Raw genomic sequence first — 21,874 nt, forward strand, 5'->3', positions numbered from 1 at the left:
TTTGACCAAAATGAAGACACCCTGGATGTGAAGCGTAAAAGAATAGACAAAATGTACCTGTAAAGTTTATCTCCATCCATTCATATCAATCGTGTTTAAGGTGGTGAGGGAACTCTGAACCTGAGGGAACCTGTGATAGGCATTTATCTGCTGTGGAGACTTGGCCTCTTCGGAACACAACAGACGTCGCTCTTGGGTGCTCCTTGTTGGTGCCCCCCACCCAATCCCAATCCTCCCCCACCTTTTTTATGCAGCCCTTGCCACTTAATCTACAAAACCCCTCTTTTACTGCACTTCTTACCCCCTGGATGGGAAGTGTACAACTCATACACTTCTTAGTGTATGAGTTGTACACTTCCCATCCAGGGTGTCAACAATTCCATGTTCAGCAACTCAAGTAAGAACAGTTGGGATGTAGACACCACTGTCCTTGATCTATATTTCTTGTGTTGACACACCTTCTTGCTCAGCAATGGTCTTTAGTATGTTCTCATAGCTATATGGTCTGCTTTTTTCATTCTTTTCTATGGCTTCTGCTATATTTCATTTAGAGATGTAGTGTGCAAGGCATTTTATGGTATTTGGTATCATGCAAAAAGATCTGGGCATGAAAGAATTTGAAGATGTATATCTACAAGCCTTTCAGAAGCTGCCCGAAGGACCTTGTCTCTGGTACTTGCGACTGTTCCAGTTGAAATTGCTGTCAGAGGTTCTGGTTTAGAGCTGGCCTTCCCACAAATGAAACAATCTCTCCGCATTTGAAATTATGTTGTATCAGCCCTACTCAGCCTTCTTGGTGCAGATGTGCTCTCACTCTCAACATTTGCAACTTGCTGCTGCTCACTGATTTTTGTTTTACTGCAGTAGTTCGCTATACATGATATGAAACTTTGATTTTGGAGAAAATATAATCTGTATATGGAGCCAGAGTTTTATGGACATCACCATCTCTCTCTCTGCTGAGCAAGGGTAAGTATGCGTTGGAGGCCTTCTACTGTGGGGTTTTGGACATAGGGATCTTTTTTCTTGCCCTTTTCCAAATGTTTCTCACAAGCTTTGGATCCAGTGTCGGTAAGACATTCTATAATTCAAGAGACTAGTGAAACGGAAAAATGTCACAATTTTCATTGAAATGCAAATCAAGTTGAATTACACATGCAACATTAGTCAGAGGGCTAAGTACTTTCTTAGCTAGGGAAAGTATGTTCTTTAACTAATTGTTTAGCTACTTAGGGGTGAAGTAAGCAGTGTAGGCTCTACTGTCCACTGCTGGTCTGGACAGACAAAAGCTACAATATTATTTTCCATTATTCAGTAATGACTTGACCAAAACAAAATTCAAGTGAATGTAAATATTTTAATAAAGGTGTTCCATTCCAGTGTTAACCTGATTCAATTGGATCTGTGTTTCACATTAAATGTATCATTATTAAATGTAAATATAGATCAGCACTTGCCTTGCAGTATCAATGAATTTATCAACATTCTTCTCACCACTGATAATGTGATTTGGACTTGAGACTGTATTTTGCTAGTGTTCTGTTTTCTTTCATTTTGGACACCTCATACATTGAGTGACAGAACACCCTAACTTGTCATACTATATTTACATATTTGGTATTGTTGGATTCAGTACAACCCCACATTTCCCATAAGCCATCATATGTGTTGCTATGATAATCCCTGGTAAAGCAGCTACAAAGTAAATGAAAACATTCTGCATAGATATTCATTTTTTGCATGTCCGCTTATTTTAGGTGTATGTTTACATGTCTCTATTCATTCCATACATCAAGATATTCACATCCAGTCTTTTCTAGTAGGTAAAGCAACTTCCTGACTATAAACATGCCAAGTTTCTAGTTTATATGCCTTAACTCCCATATTTTAGTCCTTTTTTGGTTTTGGGGTGTATAACAATATCTGTTAATTTACCAATCTTAGCAGTAAAATATTTTTAGCTACGAATCCATTTCATATATAGGAGACCTTAGAGATAAGGAAAAACATTGTTGCGTTTAGTTCTACCTCCGTATCTCAAAAATGTGGGGCCATTGTCACTAGCCTATAATGCAGACGGTTCATAGCGAGCAGCAAAATACAGCAAAACTTGACTAACCTTGTGTCCACGGGAGGGAGCTATTCTTTTTAAAAAGCGCAAAGCTGTTTCCGGAAGTAACCACTGATGAAGCGACTTGTGTTTCCAGAATGTCGACTTGACGTAGCAGGGATTCGAAGAATGTCTTTTGCGTTTGCATTATCAATGCGCAGTCTACATAACACCTATGCCTATGTTCTCTTTTAGGTCAGATGAACGGCTGCATACGATGTATTGTATTGTAAACTAGGCTACATGTTGTAGCACATCAGGAATCAGCTTGTAAAATGCAGCACGTGCTTACTGCTCCATGAGATCCACCTGAACTGTCAAAATAAGTAGGCTAGTCTAGTCTATGAGTGACCATGAGCGTCCTCGCTAATTGTTGTAAGAGGGGACTATGGGGATATAGCTGGACTTTGAAGTTGTGCCATTGGGAAAATGGACATTTGGGGAACCTGCGGCGATTATCAATTCAAATAAGTCATGCAAACAAACTAAAGTTACCAGGTTATTCAGGTCAGATAGTCACTTATCCACTGCATGCAAGTTTTAAGTCCGGCTTAAATTCCAGCAGTTTGTCCACTACATGTTGCGCGTTTATAAGCAATAGAAACACGACAGAGCACTCCAACGCAGAAGATGACGATACAGAAGGTGGCGAAGATGTCATCGGAGACAGCGAAGTTAATGAACTTTTTCACCAGTTTGTGCCAACAGCTATTGGGGATGGAGACCACAGAGTATTCATAGTGCATCCTGACGTAAAGTGGGGGAGTAAAAAGCAGTATCTGACCACAGGTGAGCAGACATGACAACTTCTAAATGTCAATCATCACTCATATATGTACAATGAAATTCATGACCCTACATGTTCATCTGTTATTATTATCCCTTAAAATGTATCAAAGCTGAGCTCCAAATGGCAGAGGCAGTTGGTCTGGTCCAGACACTGCAAAACTGGACAGTGGTTGACAAGGTCATCATGTCTACTAAGACACCAGAGAAAAGGAAGATATTTGGCAAAGGCAACTTTCAAACCCTTACAGGTTTGTTGTGTTTGAATTGATTTTGAATGTCACCTTGCTGTCATGCTTCTTACAGACATCACACAAAATGTGAAAGTGTTGTTTTATTTGGGTGATCATAAGTCTGCTGCATTCTTCTCCTATCACTACCAACAACTGAACATGCTAAATCTAGCATTTACCACTTGACTCTCCCCCAGATGCTAGTAGTAGTCTATATTGCTGCACTGTCCTTGTCGCATTATAGCTTGATTGTCTCCCCTTTTGTAACTCACTTTGAATAAAAGCAACAGCGAAATGACTAAATGTAAATGTAAATTCCTTCACTTTCCTTCAGAAAAAATAAGGAAGACTCCAGGGATCACAGCTGTGTTTGTGAATGTAGAACGCCTGTCTCCACCAGCTGAAGTGAGTTTGCAGATCAATTATCCTTTCCTGTCAAAGCTGTATGGTGTCATGGTTTTAATCTCACTGTCTCATCACCGTAGAGGGAACTACAGGAGGCTTGGGGGGTGAAGGTCTTCGATAGATATACAGTAGTACTACATATTTTCCGCCGCAATGCTCGCACCAAAGAAGCAAAACTTCAAATCTCCCTGGCAGAAATTCCACTTTTAAGGTAAACTGGATTTCAATTGAAGAAATCACAGTGCTTTTTCCATTTTCTACCAATCAATCAATCAATCAAAGTGTATTTGTATAGCACTTTACAACAACCAGTAAGTGTCCAAAGTGCTTCACATCAGAGACTAAGAATAAGCAGATCTTGAAACCTACCTTTCATTATGGTTTTATATTAAACATCATAATACAAAGTTAGTTTGTAGGAAAAACAAATGGAATTTGATTAGGGACTGAAGTATTATTGTTAATATTTCATTTTGTAGGTCACGTTTAAAGAATGAAGTGGCGAACCTCGACCAGCAAGGTGGAGGCTCAAGATACATCATGGGGTCTGGTATGATTGCAGTATCCACACACCCAATATTAGTTTGAGTTCCTGTACTTTGGCTATTTTATAGTACAGGACAAATCCCTGATAAATCTTCTGTTCAGGTGAGACAGCCATGGAGGTGCAGCAGAGGCTTCTGAAAGAAAGAGAGCTGAAGATCCGAGCGACTCTTGAACGTCTGAGACGCAAAAGACACCTGCTCCGCTCTCAGCGCAAAAACAAAGACTTCCCCACTGTATCCGTCATGGGCTATACCAACTGTGGTAAGCCACTGAAGAATATGCAGTCTCTCCAGCTAGGCCTTTATGCATCATACTACCTGTTAGTTACCCAAAATGAAATCTGTGCTGAAATCTATTCTGTGTGACCAGTGCGGGTGTGGTGGAGTAGCAGTTGCATTGCCACCTGAAAATCTATTGGCCTGCGTTCATTTCCCAATTCTGTCTGGGAAATATCAAACATCTTTACCTTTTTACCAGGCAAAACCACTCTCATCAAAGCCCTGACGGGCGATGCTGGCCTGCAGCCCAAAGACCAGCTCTTTGCCACTCTGGATGTCACAGTTCACGCCGGGGAGTTGCCCAGTCACCTGACCGTCCTGTACGTTGACACCATTGGTTTCCTGTCCCAGCTTCCCCATCAGCTCATCGACTCCTTCTCTGCTACTCTGGAGGACGTGACCCACTCGGTTCGTACCTCTAGTTTTTCCCAAAGGCTAATTACTGTGTAATACAACTAAACAGGCTCTATTAACAGACCAAAACAAACACTTACCCTTTGCTCAGGCATTTTATGATGTCTAAATTGCTTCATATAAAATTGCTTCATATGAAGTCATTTCATTTTTAAGACCTGGGTGATTTTATGTAAAAAAACAGCTATTTCTAGAGCTGTACAGTCTTAACCTGAAACAACGAAACGTACAGTTAGCTGCTTAAAACCCAACTCTGAGATGGAGCATTTCTAATCAGTAAAGGAATGACATGTTACATCATGAAAGACAATTAAGCACACACATACAGTGTGTACACTATGTCTCTCTCTCTGTCTCTCTCTCTCTCTCTCTCTCTCTCTCAGTTGATTCTCTGCTCACCCTCTAAAGGACCTCATTATTCATGTGCGAGACATCAGCCACCCAGAGACAGTGTACCAGAAGGTGAACGTCTTAAACGTCCTTAAGAACCTGCAGATCCCTGACAGACTCATGAACACAATCATAGAGGTCCACAACAAGGTGGATCTCATCAGCGAGTAAGACCTTATGTGCATTCCATCACCATGGTCACGGAGTCATTGTCTCCTAGTCAATGTCATTGCCAATGTATGGTAATGACTTGTGCCTGCCAACTCTATATTGTCCCCCAGGTATGAGCCCACAGAACCTGACTGCTTGCCAATTTCAGCACTGAAAGAACTCGGCTTGGAGGATCTGAGACAGAAGGTGGAGGAAGGAATAATGAAATCCACAGGGAAACAAATCCTGTCCCTTAAAGTGGACCTTAGCAGCCCTCAGCTGGGGTAAGTGAATGTTCTAGAAACAGAAATGCACAATCAGGTTATAACCTAATGATTAACATGTTACGCAGCCACATGTGATATCAAGTTGTTATGTGTTTATGTGTGTGTATAGATGGCTCTACAAAGAGGCCACAGTGCAGGAAGTGGAAGCTGGGGGAGACGACTGCATGGCCACTGTCAAGGTCATCATCAGCGCCGCCGCATATGGTCGCTACAGGAAGCTGTTCCAGAACACTTGACAGCAGGACAGGTTGTCCTTGTGTTCCAGCTGCACCCAGACTGCCTCGGGAGGCACGTCTACTCGGCCCTGCTCTCAAACTTCTCCTATCTGCTGCTCATACCTGTGGTGGACTCAAGAATCTTATCAGCCAAGGGAATGAGGAAGAAGACCGAAATAGAAAGTGGACATAAAAAGTGTATTGTTTGTGGAAATGTAACAGTAAAGTGACTAATGGGGAACACAATCATTCTGACAGGACTTCTCTTTTGGCCGTTCACTTGTCATTATGTAGCAGGCAATGAATGTGTCGTACATCTTCAGGCGTATCACACTGCAGTCCAGTCTTCCCTTTGAAACAATAGCTCATGATACCACAGAGTGTCCCGTTTGGCCAAGGTGTCAAACTAACCATGTTCACATGACCATATGAATGCATCATGATACTCAAAATGTATTGTAAAAAGCGTGTGTAAAAAAGGTTCATGAATAAAAAAATATTGTGTTAGATATTGCACTGTGATATTTGATATGGAGCTCAGGTAGTTCCTTCTTTGGGAGGTATGACGTCAAAATCCTTGTTCTCAGCCAGGCCTCTCAGTCTCCGTGGCTCTGGGATGCTGGGATCAGTTTTTTGTTCAGAGCAATAATCAGGTGGCAGAAGGGAATGAGGCCCACGAAGTCTCCAGCGATGATGTTGAGGCAGCTGTGGCCTGGGCCGGGCCTCTGCTCCTTCAGCCACTGCCTCACGCCGTCCCAGTTCTCCACGCTCAGCGAGCGCAGCGATTCATGGGGGTGAGAGGCAATGAAACAGCGGCCTGCCGTTAGGTTTAGGCCAGCCACAAAGAACCCATCTGCACAGGAGACACAATAACGCCAAGATGTTGAGGAAATGTTTACAATAGAGCGGTAGAAATCATGTGCTGTAAGTTAATGTATGTTATGTATGTTGTCTAGGACTGACAGACTGAGAAGAAGCTTTACATATACTGTGTGTATAATATATATTAATTTGCTTATTTTTTTCCCCTTTGCACAGCATGGAATGGATGCAAGTTGCAACCCTCCATTTCACTGCATTTGTACTTATACAACCATGCATGTGACAAATAATGACTATTAGTTGATGTCAGGTATATTTAGACAGCCTAAAGAGCTTGTAGGATGCATTGAGTTTTTTTTTAGTCATGTTTTCTATTATTTATATTCAATACATCATATCATTGTTTGAAATATCCTTAATTTGGATGTCTAATGTCCTCTCTCACCTGGGCGACCCTCTGACTTCTGCCACTCTAGGTAGTCGATCAGGCCCTCTGCTGTCGGCTTGTTCGCCCACAGATAAGGAATAGCAGGCCAGAGCTCGTTATGCCGCGCAGCTGTCTGGTCATCATAGGACAGAACCACCTGGTACCTAAGGCTCCACAGATGCCGCAGGGTCACAACAGCCTCCTGGTGAAACAGGTTGACGTCAGACACCGACAGAAACACTGCGGCCATGTGTGTTTAAAATAAGGTGGCAAATTATTCATCATTCAGACAGTTAATAATTACATCCAGCCAAACCCAGATAAATACACAGTTGCAGAAGACATTCTTGATATTGTATGTGTGCCTTTGCCCACTATCTCACTCACCGTGTGTGGACAGAGTTTTGAGGCAAATGTTCTCCTAAGAGAGTAAATAAATGCTTCGTGGAGTTTCTCACTGAGCCCTTGAAAGTTCCTGCAGGCTAAGATGACGATTTCCTTTGGATGTGAGTCAAGCCAACTTGCAATTTTCTGTAGAGTCTCCTAGAAGACAATTGTTTAAGTCAGGCTTACATTCTCTTTGTTATGGTAAAGGTTAAGAATAGTGTTCCATTAATTCTCTGACAAAACAGGTAATTCCTCTTACCAGAACTGTTACGTGTGTGTATATGACATGTGTGAAGTACAGCTCATCTGACTTGTCATTAGGTTTGTGGGCTATCCTTAGGTCGAAGTAGCGGATGCCTGCTTGGAGTTGTTCGACAATGTCTTTTTCCTGTTTGTATAACATTGGTGAGGAATTACCAAAATTACAAAATAGGAGACATTGTGTGTGTAAAACAATATTTCAGTAGAAATGTAGTAAGTACTTTACAGGACATAAGGCCTACAGCACCCTGGACAACACTGAAACAGCACTTCCCAAACTGTGTCTGATACTTGGAACTCCAATGACTATCTCATTATTGTGCAGTGCCCTTGTACTGACCTGTCTTAATGCCCATGTTATGTAGGCTTATGCTATGCTGAAAATATTTCTCATATGCATTCAGCACTGATGTCCAAATGTACATAAGCCCCCAACATGCAGGTGCGGCCTGTGGATGTTCCAGAATGTCCTGTATCTGTAGACTGCCCAAATGAAGTATGCAGAGATATTCTAGCTCTGTGGCTCTCAAAAGCAAACACCATGTCGTGAGATGACAAATAATTGTCTAAAAAACACATCACTAAAGTCTGTTAAGATTCCACACCCCTCTTTACAATGTCTTAAAAGATATGCAACCTTTAGCACCCTGCACACCAGAAACGAATGTATGCCTGTATTAGTGAGAACTGAGTTTTAACTGTTACATTGACCCCTTTGAAAAGCTGTTAAAATCCCATGTTAAAATGTTTTTGTCCCAATTTTCCTTACGCCTGCTAGTGATATTATGATGAGATATCAAGATATCAAGATTATATCCCAAAAGTAGTTCCATGTCTTAGTCTCCTCTAATTGATTAATAGCTATCCTGACCTTCAATAAGTAAGGATAGGCTACATAGTTTGTCATTACTAAACTTTAGTAAATATCAAAATTGTTATTGCTGCAGTTATAACAGTGTTTATCATAGCTTACTTGAGGCTTGTAACTTTAAGATAGCACATGTAGCCTAATGTCCTTGCCTGTGTTGTAGCCCATCTGTAAATTACAGGTCGTGTGAAACAATAGAAGAGACCATCCAGAATCCTAAAGGCGTCCGACTCCGATCTAACCAAAGGTGAGGTAATATCCAGACAATAACTCATGGTGTCATGACTGCCTGTAGAGACACAGAAGTCACACTACATCAGTCAACCGTTTTAAGGAGGAAGGTAAAGATGTCTGGATTTGGCAAAGTTACGAATTTCGTATCGTTCCCTACCTGGGATGGCGAGATTTGACAGGGGAATGTCCCACAGCTCTTCGGACAAAGCAGACATCCAGTTCCCATAGTCAGAATCACTTTCGGTTAAATCCATCCTTTACCAACGCGAGAGAAGAGCTTATGCGAATTGTTTACAAAAAGTTCCAGTGTTCAGGATCTCATTAAACTATCACAGTTTAATGGACGACCCAGGCTACAACTTGACTTAATTTAAATGAATCAAATCATCTTTGTCGTTGAGTGCTGTCTCAGAGCTGTGGGCTGTCTTGCAGTGTTAAAAACTGAGCGTGCAAAAAAATGCTACAGTAGCCTATCACAAGCTGTAACTGTGACACCAGATCATTTCCTGGTTCTTGTCATTTTACTATACCCCTGACAGGAGGGTTTAAAAGTACCTAACTACATCACCAAAATGTAAATGTCATGCTACTCACGTTTGTTATCAATCATTCATTCATGGTAAAAAGACAGCTATCCTCTATCAGTTGATTAAAGTAACTCGAGTCAGCAGTGCTGACAGTGCGTGATCAGACAGGTCGCAAACGTGACGTCATGCTTAAGACTTCTGTCCATAGGCTATTTTGCCAATTCAATGGGATCCAATCCTGTTAGTGCCTATCTACTTCTACCTGTGATAAAACTAAAAATTTGTTCTCTGAAAGAACGATAGCTGGTCACCTAACAATAGCTAATTTGATCAGACTATGTTGTAATCATTTGCTTTTTCAAGTATTTTCCAACAATACCCATCAGGCCAACATGAGGTCACAGAGAATTGAGAATGCTGAGAATTGGGGTTTGTCAGCATTCCTGTAGCCTGTCACAATTTATCCTAACTCATTTTACCCTCTCAACAAGGGTAGATATTTAAAGCTCTCGTCCAACTAACTGCCATCATTTTGTGGGAGCTTATCATATTGTATCATGAGAAAATGTCTGCGGTGAGAGGCTAGAGCCTTCTTCCTCTTTTGTAAAACAAACTGAGAAAAATGTTGAGCTTGATGAGCAAGACAAACTGAGAAGTTGAACTGAGTTATTGAATGCCCCCCGTCTGGCAGAGCAGTTCCATTGTCTGTGAGAATGTTTTCATTTTGGGATCACTTCAGTCTGCCTCCCAGTGTTGCTATGTTGTGTAAAGCCAACCCAGCAGTGGACATATTTGTTGTCAGAGATTATTTTCCAAACAGCAGGACACCAGGGGATTGTGTAGTTTTGCTGTATGAACATTACGATAACCACAACAATCCTCTGTCCTCCATGAACTTGTGCCTGGCCCACTGGTCTTCCTCTGATGGGAATGTGGAATGCCCTCCTCAGTCTTTGTCTTTCCTTCTCTGTTGCTCTCTCACTTTTTCTCTCTCTTTCTGTGTGTCTGCCATCACATACATTTCTGGTTAGGTTTCATTTTTAGAGCTAAAAACCAACAGAGAGAGTGGTGGTGGTGGGGGGGGGGGGATGGGTTGTTTACTCATGTCCCTGGTCACTGATCACTAACATGAACATCGTACACCATGTAACAACTCTTGACTTGACATTAAACTTTAGACATGGTGCTCTGGATATCTAAATCTGAGGTCAATGCATTTTGAATGACACATATTTTAAGCAATAAAGTGAACTTGTTTTGATATACCATTGTGTGTGGTGATTAGGGTTGCGAAGGGGCGGAACATTTCCGGAAACTTTCCGGAAGTTAAGATGGGGAATTTTGGAAATATTCCAAATTGAAACTTTCATGGAATTAAAGGAAATTATGGGAATTAATGGGAATTTACAGGAATTAACTGGGAATGTTTGGTAATTCCTACTGTTTCATATACAGACATTAAAATGTTGTTTCGTAATAAGCAATATGATTTGTTTGTTCGTATTTTCGCTTAGCTTAGCATACAAAGCTAGCTACCATGCTAGCGGGAATCCCATTCTCTGCCTATGGTTTCCTTTATGTCTAGCCTATGCTGATTGCTGTGTGCATGGGATTGATGTATGTGCAGTGTAGAAATTTGACTGAAATTGCATTAAATCAGGTTGTTTTAACTAATATTATGCTGCAAGATGGGGTTTTGTCCACTGCATTTAAGTTCCCTGTTATAGACTAACTTGCTAGATTAAAAATTCCCAGTTTATTCCTGTTAATTCCCGTTTATTCCCGTATATTCCCGTTAATTCCCATGGAAAGTTTCCGGAAAATTCCCGGAATTTTGCAACCCTAGTGGTGATAGCCAAGCAGTGTTGGGCAAGTTACTTCAAAAGCGTAATGCATTATTTATTACTTGTTACTGTCATCTCAAAGTAAGTCGTTACATTACAATATTACTGTCTTTGAATTGTAAGGCATTACACTACGTTTACATTACTTTCACCAAAATAACAGGAAATATGGATTTGGTGTTCTCAATAGATCTTCATGTGTTCAATGCAGCTCATTACACGGCAGGAGGTGATGTGGTATGGCATAATGACTGAGCTAGGCTTAAGGCTAACAAAAGAACAATATAATGGTTGCAGTTATGGCTCATGGGACAATGTAGGCCCCAAAGGCCAAAGGTCACTCACAACTTATGAATATAGTAAAATATAGCCATAGTGAAATTGTATGTTGACTTTAAATGGTTCTCATCATTGCTGGTTGCCTTTCCTTCCACTTACAGTGGTGTAGACTTAATGCAAATAGTTTGAGAATAATGGCTACAATCTTTGTCTATAAAAGCAACATTTTAGTTATTCTCGCTGCTTGAAATGAGAGGTAGGCCTATAGCCTAACCACATTAGATCTGTTGCATGAATGGCAGAGATAACTCAAATTCCCTTTCTACAGTCATCTAAACAAGGCAATCAAATTCCAGGACCAGCATAGATGACTTTTTTGATTCTTGGATAATCTTCTCTGGTGCCAATTGAGCATTTCTCAATTTTGGATTAAAGCAAAGTAATCCAAAGCAAAGTAACTTCAGTTACTGAGAATTGTACCGAGTAAAATATTACTGAAATTGTATTGGTAATGCCTTACATTACTGCATTACAGCAAAAAGCAATGCATTACTGTAATTACATTACTTTTTTAATGTATTACTCCCAACACTGTAGCCAAGATGAATAAATTATGTCCAGTGATCTCAACTTTGACAGTGTGTTTGTTGTAGTTTTAGTTCCTTTTATTTAAGACCTTTTGAAACATTCTTTATATTTTTTGTTCCCTTCTTTTTGCTGGAAGGGTGCATAATCTCCACAATATCATTCACTTAAGTCCTGCTGACTTAAAGCCCAAGCTTTCTTGACTGGTTAATGTGGAACAGTTGCAGTTGAGTTGTATAAAAAATACCTCATGCCAGGAGTCATACCACTGATAGCATGCATCCAAAAGAAGCAGTATATTGTATTCCTACACCTAAATATATTGGTATTTGGTACCATGTAATATCTGTGAGTTTGCATATATAAGGGTTATACAGGTTGTGATGTCTGTGACTATTTTTGGACTTTCATGCTAACCCCATGACATACAGTTTTTCTGTGCTCTATAAAGTTTCTGTGCTACTACTAACCAATGGATATGTGTTGTGCTTCAAAATGAATCAGCTTATCTATTCTACTGTCACACATCAAATCTGTAAGGGCATCACTGATGTGTATGAGATTGGAAAATATCAAATCCATTCAGAAAGGGAAAATTGACCTAATCAGATTTCCTAAAGTTCAGAATTAAAAATTAAGACATTGCATTAACAGTAAGATTATACTGACACCTAAGTATGTAATAAAAAGATCAGTGCATCATTTCCATTGTAACCCAGAAAAAACATCAGCATTTTAAGTGTGCAAATACATCCTATCAAATCCTGTCAAAATGCCTGAAGTAAATATTGATTCAAAAAACTAAGTCACATTCGCTGTTTCATGCTTACTTAAAAAAAGAAAAAAACAATACATTGTGCAAATTGTTATGACCAAAATAATAATAATAATTTAAAAAAAATATTATGAGGTCCGTTTCAGGAGCTTTTCATTCAGTGCAATGACAGTTGGTACAAACTGGCTCTCAGTCACAAAGTCCCCAGCAATGATATTGATTGATCCTGTGTTGGAGCCAGGTCTCTGCTCCTTGACCCAGGCCAACAGTGTTGGGTAAGTGGACATGACCATGTCCTTCAGAGATTCAGTTGGATGGGAACAGATATACTTCAAGTCCTCGGTGAGATTGATACCTGTGACAAAAAATCCAGCTGGAAAAAAACAAACAAATAAATAACTTCACAACCAGTATCCAAATTACAACTATCATACACTGTGCTTATAAAGTGTGATGGCTGTAATTTCACCCAGGTCTATGTTGTGCTTAAATCATGCTGATGTTAGTGGGTGAAGTGCTGTGAACTGACTCACAGAAAACTGCCATTGTGCACTGGTGCACAGGGAACTGTGGTTTTATGATAATATGATGTATGATGATGCATTCAACTTGTGTTTTTTTGTACAGCTTTAGTTTTGCAAAAAAGTGTCAGCAAGTAGAATCTATTTACATATAAATTCACTGTAGATCAAGACAATTGGGGAAAGTGCTTATCAGACAGTAGGGAACATTTCCTTTTCCTACCTGGCCTGCCACTCTGCTTCCGTCGCTCAAACTCTTCTATGAGGGCCTCAGCTTTGGACTTGTTGGCCCACCAGTAGGGAATGTGGGACCACAGCTCGCTGTGGCAGTTAACTACATTGTGCTCGTAAGAAATTATGACCTGAAATCCTTTACTCCATAGGTTGCGCAAGGTCACTGGCACCTGTTCAAGAGGTACAAAAGGCATTTGTTTTTAAAGCAACAGTATGCAACAATTTACTTGTAAGCCAACTATAAGAGGCATGCAAAAACAAACGCAAATGCCTTTTTGGCACTGCTAGAAGCTTGCTAACATGGTGTCTTTTGGTGATGGTCAGAAATGTTGTGCTATGAAAGGTTTCCTTTCATTTATGCAGTGTGTTTTAGCCCGGAACACAGAATGACATGGTGCATATCTTCAATGGCTGTTGGGGGTGACACAAGTTTACCTGTCCTTCAGTTGACCATATACATTTAAAAAAAAAATGAATTTGAAAATTCTAACAAAACTAGTTGCATGATAAAAGCATACCTCAAAAAGTGGCAAATGTTTGTAAAAAGTTATCATTTAGGACATATGAATATGTATTCCCCAGCTCTTTAATTGATGAGGATGACGAGGACTTCTAAAATGCAAATCAAGCTGCTGAAGCTTGTTCCCTCCTGCACACCTCTAAAACGACCATGACTATTTAACACCATGTAATTCTGTGTTCCGGGCTCAAACACACTGCAAAAATGAAAGGAAACCTTTCATAGCACAACAATGCACATGCCAAGCACAGAAATACTAGCTGTTACAAGTGAATGGCACATTACCGATTTTAGACACAACTTTGCAGCAAATACATTCTTGATGGTGGAAATGAGTATGTTGTGGAGCTCTTGGCTCAGACCCAGGAAGTGACTGAAGGACAAGATGACGACCTCGCGGGGGTGAGCATCCAGCCATTCTCTTATCTCCTTCAGCACCGTCTGCCGACAGAGGAGGCTACATAACTCACATGGATCACCACAAACTCAAAGTCATTTACATTAAAAGCTTGGGCCTGAGTGAGTGTGACCCCTGTGGAACGTCCTGACTTTCATTGATTTTCATAAAATGGAAATCTACACATTCCCCCAGTCACCACACCTACACAACACATCTCATGTGCACAACATGACCGTAGTCATTCAGTAGATGATTTTATCCAAGGCGTCTTATATATATATATATATATATATATATATATATATATATATATATATATATATATATATATATCGGGGGGTTTTTTTTCAGTTTGCCTACATTCTTCACACAAATCAGCAGTTACATCTTTGTTATTTATGCAGTTTCTGTTTCTGTTTTTTGACCAACAGAGAACTTGTTCTTGAACCGGTTCTGTTCAGAATTCTTTTAACCTTAGTGTTATCTAGTGAACCAGCCTGCATTTAGTTCTCTGTTGGTGGAAAAGGCTATATTCTATTACAGTCTTGGATCACCAGGCTCCTCACCTCTACTGTAATTGTGGTGTACACTCCATGATAGAAGTACAGGTCAGTAGAGCTGTCGTTTGGCCGATGGGCTATCCTAAGGTCACAGTATCTGACTCCACCATCAAGCTGCTCCTTCACAGTACACTCCTGATGAGGCCAAAAGAGCAAGATGACTTTGTCATGGATTATAATTGAGGACTGAAATGTTAAGATTGGGAAAAAAAATCCCTCACATATATCCAAATATGCACATATGAATACAATAACTCAGTATCAATATAGGTTACCTTACTTTCAAATTCAACTTTAATCTCCAAATTAAGTTTTCAACTCCTCCCTGGGAAGAAGACTAAGCTTTAAAACTCCACCAGGAGAAATGCTGACAGAGTGAAATCTTGCTGTGTTCGACACAAGCACTTTCAGACAGGCTTTCCCCTAAAGTGTTTCTGTTTCAATTACACCAGCATCAGCAAATGGAGAAAAGCATCTTATGGTCGTGTGATTCTTACAGAGTGCATCTTGAGCTACAGCATATTCACTTTCAAGCTCTGAGATATATTTGTAGTGAAAATGCTAAATAGTCTTTAGACATACACATTCACAGCATGGTGGGGTTTAATTGCATAAATGTAACATGTGCAAAGATGTGATGTGAAATATGTGTATAATTATATTCAACCTTCACAATATCCTCAGAAATATAAATAACCATTTCCCATGTATTCTAATCACCCATTGGATTCATCACATACTGTGGAAAAACAGCAACCACATGTATTCCAATTGGATTAAAAATGACACGGATTCAATCAACTCCTGTTGTATTCCAATTTATCTTTCTTGCACAGTTCTTTGTTCAAATAAAATATGTTGCAGTATCCCACCTGTGCAATTGCCCATTTGTAAACAAAAGGGCGAATCAGAGGCTTCATGTACTTGTCCAGTTTCTGTAGCACATCAGGCTGGGTAAGGTCCACTGGGGACCGGTCATTCTTATCAAGGCAGTAGGTTATCGCATTATGACTCCCTAAAAAGAAGCAGCATATGTACAGCAGATTAGTGAGGGAAACTTTGAAATTAGACTTAAACGTAAGCAAAATCATGTGCTTATTTGTGGGCCTGAGTGAGCGCTGACAGTCTGCAAGCATGCAATTTGACCCACCTCGAGTAACCACAGACTCAGTTAGGCATCACTCAAAACCTCTTTACTCAGTAGAACCATATCTCACACTCCAAATGTAAAAATACACCACGTTTGTTACTTAGTTATTTCAGGAGCCATCAGCTAATATCCTGTGGCTCCAGAGAAATTATACAGAGTGCAGACATGTTGTGTACTTAAATGGAGAAACATCCGAGAAGGAAATCCATCTAGCATTGATAAAATTACAGCAATGTATCTGAAACAGCTTTGTGTGTGTGTGTGTGTGTGTGTGTGTGTGTGTGTGTGTGTGCATGTAATAGCAGTCAGCAACTGTTGTTTTCACTAAACATAAACCCACTAAACATTTAAGCGGTGTAGGTGAATGGAAGGTATTAGGTACCTGGGATGGATAGGTTACAGAGTGGTATGTCCCACAATGCATTGGGTAGGTGTGCCATCCAGTTGTCCAAGGGCAGGTCTTTGAGTGGCACCTCACAGACCTCAGACAAAACCACTGAGGACATCTTCAAACCTGTCAGAAAATAAGATTAACTTAAATTTAAAAACAGAAGTGAAGGCTATCTTGTCTGTTGAAACCTAGTGGGACCAAGTGGGCTAGGCGTTGATCTAATAGTTTAACTCAGAACTATACAAAAAGCCGGTTGTTGTGGAAGTGTTACCATGTAGTGTATATTCCATGAACAAAGCTGTATTGTCTACATCACCAGTGATGTCAGATCGTGTAGGGTTTCACCAGTTATAGCCTAGGCTACAAAGTGTGTGTCATTCAAAGAGGCTTTTTACACCGGTGCATTATCACCGATTCTAGCACTTACCGTTCCGTTATTCAGTATGCTGGAGGCAGATTGTACCAGCAAGTCAATCTTGTTTCATTTTAATAAGCAAAAACAAATTACTTCAGAAGTGAAAGGGTGTGTCACATAAAGACAACCACTCGAGTATTCCGTAAAAAACATAACTGTCAAAGAAAAATGAGGTCGATACGTTGTGTACTGGCCATTGGTGGTATCAGGTTGAACTTTGGCAGGGTATCCAGTCCAAAATCCCACGGTGTTGGATAGAACACAGCAGACCGAAATAAGACGGCAGCGCAAAAAGGTTGTCCATGGACCCGGAAGACCGCTCACATTATTCCATTTGAGCACTTAAGCACATCTCAATTCAGCATGGGACCTTCCTCCAAAATTCCTGAACAAGACACCTTCCAAAAAACAATCTGATTAGACTACTGAGATCAGTAGTGTGCTACCGGTATGACTCGATGTCCATTTCGTAAAGGCGGGGTTTGAAGTCCGCGTAATCGGCCGATGCTACATCAAACTCCTTTTAAAGAGCCAGCAGCAAAGTTCCCGCTGGAAAATAACGATTGCCCTGCTGAAATTATACAGTCCGCATTCGTCAAGCAAAAATCAACGTAGGCTAAACCTCCAATACTACCTCGACTGCGGCACTGTTGGTGTAAATTACCGTAGGCTACAAGCAACTGAGAGTTGAAATGCTGACCTCAGTGCAATGGGTAAAGGGCCGTTTCCCGATGACACTGAGCTTTTCCCAAATATCATCCTACATCACCGCACTGCTACTTTGTAACATTGTTACATTTGGTGCAGCGTTTCCTAAACGAGATCGGCATACAATGTTTTAAAGGGGAAACGTTAGAGAAAGGAATATTGCGCGGCATGTGGAGGTTAGAAATGCCAGCAGTGTGTCTATAAGGATTTCAGATTGGGAGCCTGTAGCCTATGGGATGGCATCTTAAAAATAGTAGGCCTAGCCTATGCGTAAAAACTGAGGGCACACCAATGATTTGCTGAAAAATTACTAATTTATCTTTTCTTGGTGAAAAGTATTTGGCTTGCAGTTCTTCAGATTTTCCTACTAGATTATTTTAGTGTAATCCCTTTTGCTGAAGGTGTAGGCTAGACAATATTAATTTGTATGCATAACTAGAGAACATGGAAGATCACAATGCATGCTACATTTTCCAAAATAAGCCTGTATCTTGTATGTGCATCTTCCATTCTGCCTCTTTCCATAAGCAAGTATGTCTACATTTGAGGCAGCTGCAATATTCTGAGTGGAATCCACTAGTGAGTGGATTCCAGTGTACCCGATTCCCAGTGTACCCGAGTGACCCCTGTTTCAGGGGGATAAAGAAATCTGTCTCACCCATCCAACACACTTCAACAGCCATCCCTCATCTTTTGTGGTGAGCATGCAGCAGCATTCAAACCAGTGGCATCACCAGAGCCTGACATTATGTCCACGTAGGCCATAAAACAACAGCACATGAGTTCTCTCTCTCTCTCTCTCTTCATCTCGTAATAAGTATAGTTCATGTGAGACAAGTGTGGTACATAAAAAACAGATGTGAACAAACGTTGCATTTTAAATCGCGCTGGCCAGAGCAGGCCGTTTTTAGGCAGCCCCTGGGGCACGATGTGATTCTGACCCAGTGCACTTGCTTTCACGTCCTATTCACGTTACCACTGTGTGTTTACATCTAATGGCCCCTTGGGCTGGATGTGGCTCTTCTCAACACAAAGACATAGGCTATCAACACACATTTTTTAATATGCTAACAGAGGTTATTATTGCACAAAACAGTTTCCTTTTGCTAATGCAGCTATCTTGTTAAGTAATGACACTGCAATATTTAGAAAAATACATATTTATTTTACAAAGCATGTCTGTTCTTCTCTAGCCCTGCAGAAGTTGTGTTAGGCTACATTGAAAGGAGGGGGATTGTTATTTGAAGGGGAAAGTTGTCATTTGAAAACCACTTGAAGTGGCAAATTCTTTCACTCTGCTTGCCCTCTCTCTCTCTCTCAGAGGACTGACAACTGAAACACAACAAGACAAAGCTATTAGTGCAGTGCCCCATTTGACTGCTGAGCTGGGGACCTCGTGCTAACCAATGAGGTCTCCATTCACTGCATGCCATCAGTGCCCCCAAAGCCTCCATCACAGACTGAGAGGAGGGATGTGTGTGTGTGTGTGTGTGTGAGGATGGGGAGGTGGTCTGATCTTCCTCATAGTGGGTTTCTGGGGCAGTGGGACTCTTTTCAGGCTAATGAGGTGTATTTTTCCACCCTGAGGAAAAGTAGGAGACGTCAAGGGCGTAGGTTTGGTCTCAGCTTTGGTGGGGAGACATCCCCAACTCCTGTTGTCACAATACCAACATTAGTGTTTCAATACCAATACTAAGTGAAGAATCTTAATTTCGATACTTTTGCGATTTTTTTAAAACTTGATTTGGTTTGTGTGATTTGTGATTTTATTGGGTTGAAGGAAATGGCTCTGTATTTTGTATCAAAATACTTTATTGGTGTGTATTTTTGTATTTTAAAAATACTGCAAAATACTATGTGAAAAACACTAAAAAAAGTAGATACTACTTGATGAATAATTGGTAATTAGGCAACAATGGTTAATGTTTATCGCGATCAGCTAATGTGAGAACAGCTGTGTTCAACGACATTCACAGCTTTTCAGTGACGGCCTTTGCTGAAGCATCAGCTCTGGTCTGAAGTATAAGTATAAGTATAAATACTCTTTTGATCCCGTGAGGGAAATTTGGTCTCTGCATTTATCCCAATGTGAATTAGTGAAACACACTCAGCACACAGTGAACACACAGTGAGGTACCCACTAATCACGGCGCAGTGAGCTGCCTGCAACAACAGCGGCGCTCAGGGAGCAGTGAGGGGTTAGGTGCCTTGCTCAAGGGCACTTCAGCCGTGTCTACTGATCGGTGTTTGAAACGGCAACCCTCCAGTCACAAGTCCGAAGCGCTAACCAGTAGGCCACGGCTGCCCTGAAGCACTGGTGTGAAGTCGTACGCAAGTAAAGATGAGCAAGGTTACCTGTGCAAGTTCACATAAGGACACCGACAAAGGCAACAATGTCCTTTTGTATCCAAGCCAATTAACAGAAAAAATGTCAGATATCGATGGTAAGGTGTTGAGTGTGTTTGAATTCCCTTCCTTGTAGCATCCTTTTCTGCATTGCACAGTGGGGAGAATTTCACCTTGTTTAATTAAATAACAATTATATTTCCTTATTAGCTGCATACTTGAGGTTGGAGATATTAAGGCAAGTCAAGTTTCTCACATACTGGAAGTTCAAGATATACAGCCTTATGATTTTCTTATCAGTTCTACACTTGAATTACGAAATTCGGCACAGACACACAATTATGATTTTGGCCTATTGATTATAATGTGGTTAATTGTAAGTATAAGTATATTTTAATCTCTGCATTTATCCCAATCCGTGAATTAGTGAAACACTCAGCACACAGTGAGGTGAAGCACACATAAATCCCGGCGCAGTGAGCTGCCTGCAACAACAGCAGCGCTTGGGTAGCAATGAGGGGTCGGGGTTCAGAATCGGCAACCCTCCGGTTACAAGTCCGAAGCGCTAACCAGTAGGCCACGGCTACCGAATTGAAAGCTCTGTCAGTCAAATTCAATATCAAAATGTTTTACTTTGGCCTTTAATGGGGTATGTATTGGCAGACAGCCCTGGTAACTTACCGTTGTCGTTGACACACCTGCTCGCTTGACTGCCAGTGCAAAGTTGCCAGTGCATTGGCATTCGCCATGCGTGTAGCCTGCGTGTCAGATAACCCTGACGTTTCTTGTATTGTCGTGCTGGCTGTCGGAATGATCAGCAGTACAAATAAGTTCGCTAAAATATTGGTGGGGACAATTTTGTCATCTTAGAATTTTGATTAGGACTAGTCCTTAGCGTCCCACCCTAAATCTACGCCCATGGGAGACGTCCCAGATAGCAATTACTCATTGAATCTATGTTAAATCAACATTATTTTGTCAATGTTAAAATCATTGAGTCAACGTCGCACTTAAACATTGATCCTATAACATTTTGCACCCTCTATTAATATTGAAGCAATGTTGAAATTCCAACTACAGATCAACGGAATTTCAATTAAAATGAATATTGAAACAACGTTGAAATTACAACCAAACTAAAGATCAATGCGATTTCAATGGTATTTCAATTGATATTAAACCTCAGTAAACCACTTTTAATCTGGAAAAATATTGGGAAATTCACATCCTGCTTTATATACAGCCAGGATAAATTTGACTAGGCCTAGTATGGCTGGTTTAGGCTACACAATCGTGCATACATAACCAGACAACTTATCAGTTTGAAAATCAAGTGCATTTATTAACTCTTCTTCATTTAGAAATTCACGTGTGTTGTGCTTCCCTGCCATCCATTCAGTATAGCATTCATAGACCACCCGTTCGCAGTTAGCCCTCCACCATCCAGTAGCAGAGTGAAGTGGCACCTAACAGAAACAGAAGAAAAAGAGATAGACAGTGTTAGATAAATATGTTCAACTGAAGGCTACTTATAATTGAAACTTTAGAATAATCATAGAATATATATTCTATATGTTTGTTGAGTTTGCTGTCAAAATGCCAGGCTGAAGATGGTGTTAGAATAATTCAGTTTCGCAAGCTGGGTGAGCTCATTGAACATGCCGTGTTTGCTAGCAACACCAGCCATTCGGGCAGCTCTGTTCGTCCGGACACTTTTGCTGCCCAATGAACGGTTAATGATAGCAGTCTAGTCAGATATGACTTAAAGTTGACTTATATCAGTATTGCTAAAGTTAGCCTATTAAA

The 21,874-nt window shown here is 40.6% G+C and overlaps 3 protein-coding genes across 4 annotated transcripts; 1 reads left to right on the plus strand and 2 right to left on the minus strand.

Moving 5' to 3' along the window:
- The first annotated feature begins 2,122 nt into the window (after nt 1–2,122).
- Nucleotides 2,123–6,321, plus strand: gtpbp6 (GTP binding protein 6 (putative)). 2 transcript variants are annotated; one of them, XM_042057353.1, is made up of 10 exons: nt 2,131–2,899; nt 3,010–3,147; nt 3,464–3,534; nt 3,615–3,745; nt 4,014–4,084; nt 4,183–4,341; nt 4,558–4,766; nt 5,181–5,329; nt 5,444–5,596; nt 5,709–6,321. In XM_042057353.1, the coding sequence occupies exons 1-10, from the start codon at nt 2,464–2,466 to the stop codon at nt 5,833–5,835; spliced, it is 1,644 nt and encodes a 547-aa protein (XP_041913287.1). In that variant the 5' UTR covers nt 2,131–2,463; the 3' UTR covers nt 5,836–6,321. The 2 variants fall into 2 exon arrangements, 1 of the variants encoding a protein (XP_041913287.1); XR_006021162.1 differs by lacking the exon at nt 5,709–6,321 and having other exon boundaries at nt 2,123–2,899; nt 5,156–5,329; nt 5,444–5,586.
- On the minus strand, nt 5,994–9,502 carry si:dkey-66a8.7 (PI-PLC X domain-containing protein 1). Its single transcript, XM_042057354.1, has 7 exons — nt 9,408–9,502; nt 8,971–9,068; nt 8,732–8,868; nt 7,710–7,838; nt 7,451–7,606; nt 7,082–7,265; nt 5,994–6,667 (listed from the first exon to the last, which is right to left on the minus strand). Exons 2-7 carry the CDS (start codon nt 9,065–9,067, stop codon nt 6,411–6,413), a joined length of 960 nt encoding a protein of 319 aa, XP_041913288.1. The 5' UTR covers nt 9,068; nt 9,408–9,502; the 3' UTR covers nt 5,994–6,410.
- Nucleotides 9,503–12,106: 2,604 nt separating this feature from the next.
- On the minus strand, nt 12,107–17,778 carry plcxd1 (phosphatidylinositol-specific phospholipase C, X domain containing 1). Its single transcript, XM_042111795.1, has 7 exons — nt 17,027–17,778; nt 16,591–16,722; nt 15,931–16,073; nt 15,065–15,193; nt 14,384–14,539; nt 13,568–13,748; nt 12,107–13,196 (listed from the first exon to the last, which is right to left on the minus strand). Exons 2-7 carry the CDS (start codon nt 16,712–16,714, stop codon nt 12,952–12,954), a joined length of 978 nt encoding a protein of 325 aa, XP_041967729.1. The 5' UTR covers nt 16,715–16,722; nt 17,027–17,778; the 3' UTR covers nt 12,107–12,951.
- Nucleotides 17,779–21,874: the final 4,096 nt, after the last annotated feature.

The sequence above is a fragment of the Alosa sapidissima genome, chromosome 12 (genome assembly GCF_018492685.1).
Source record: "Alosa sapidissima isolate fAloSap1 chromosome 12, fAloSap1.pri, whole genome shotgun sequence".
Taxonomy (NCBI): domain Eukaryota; kingdom Metazoa; phylum Chordata; class Actinopteri; order Clupeiformes; family Clupeidae; genus Alosa; species Alosa sapidissima.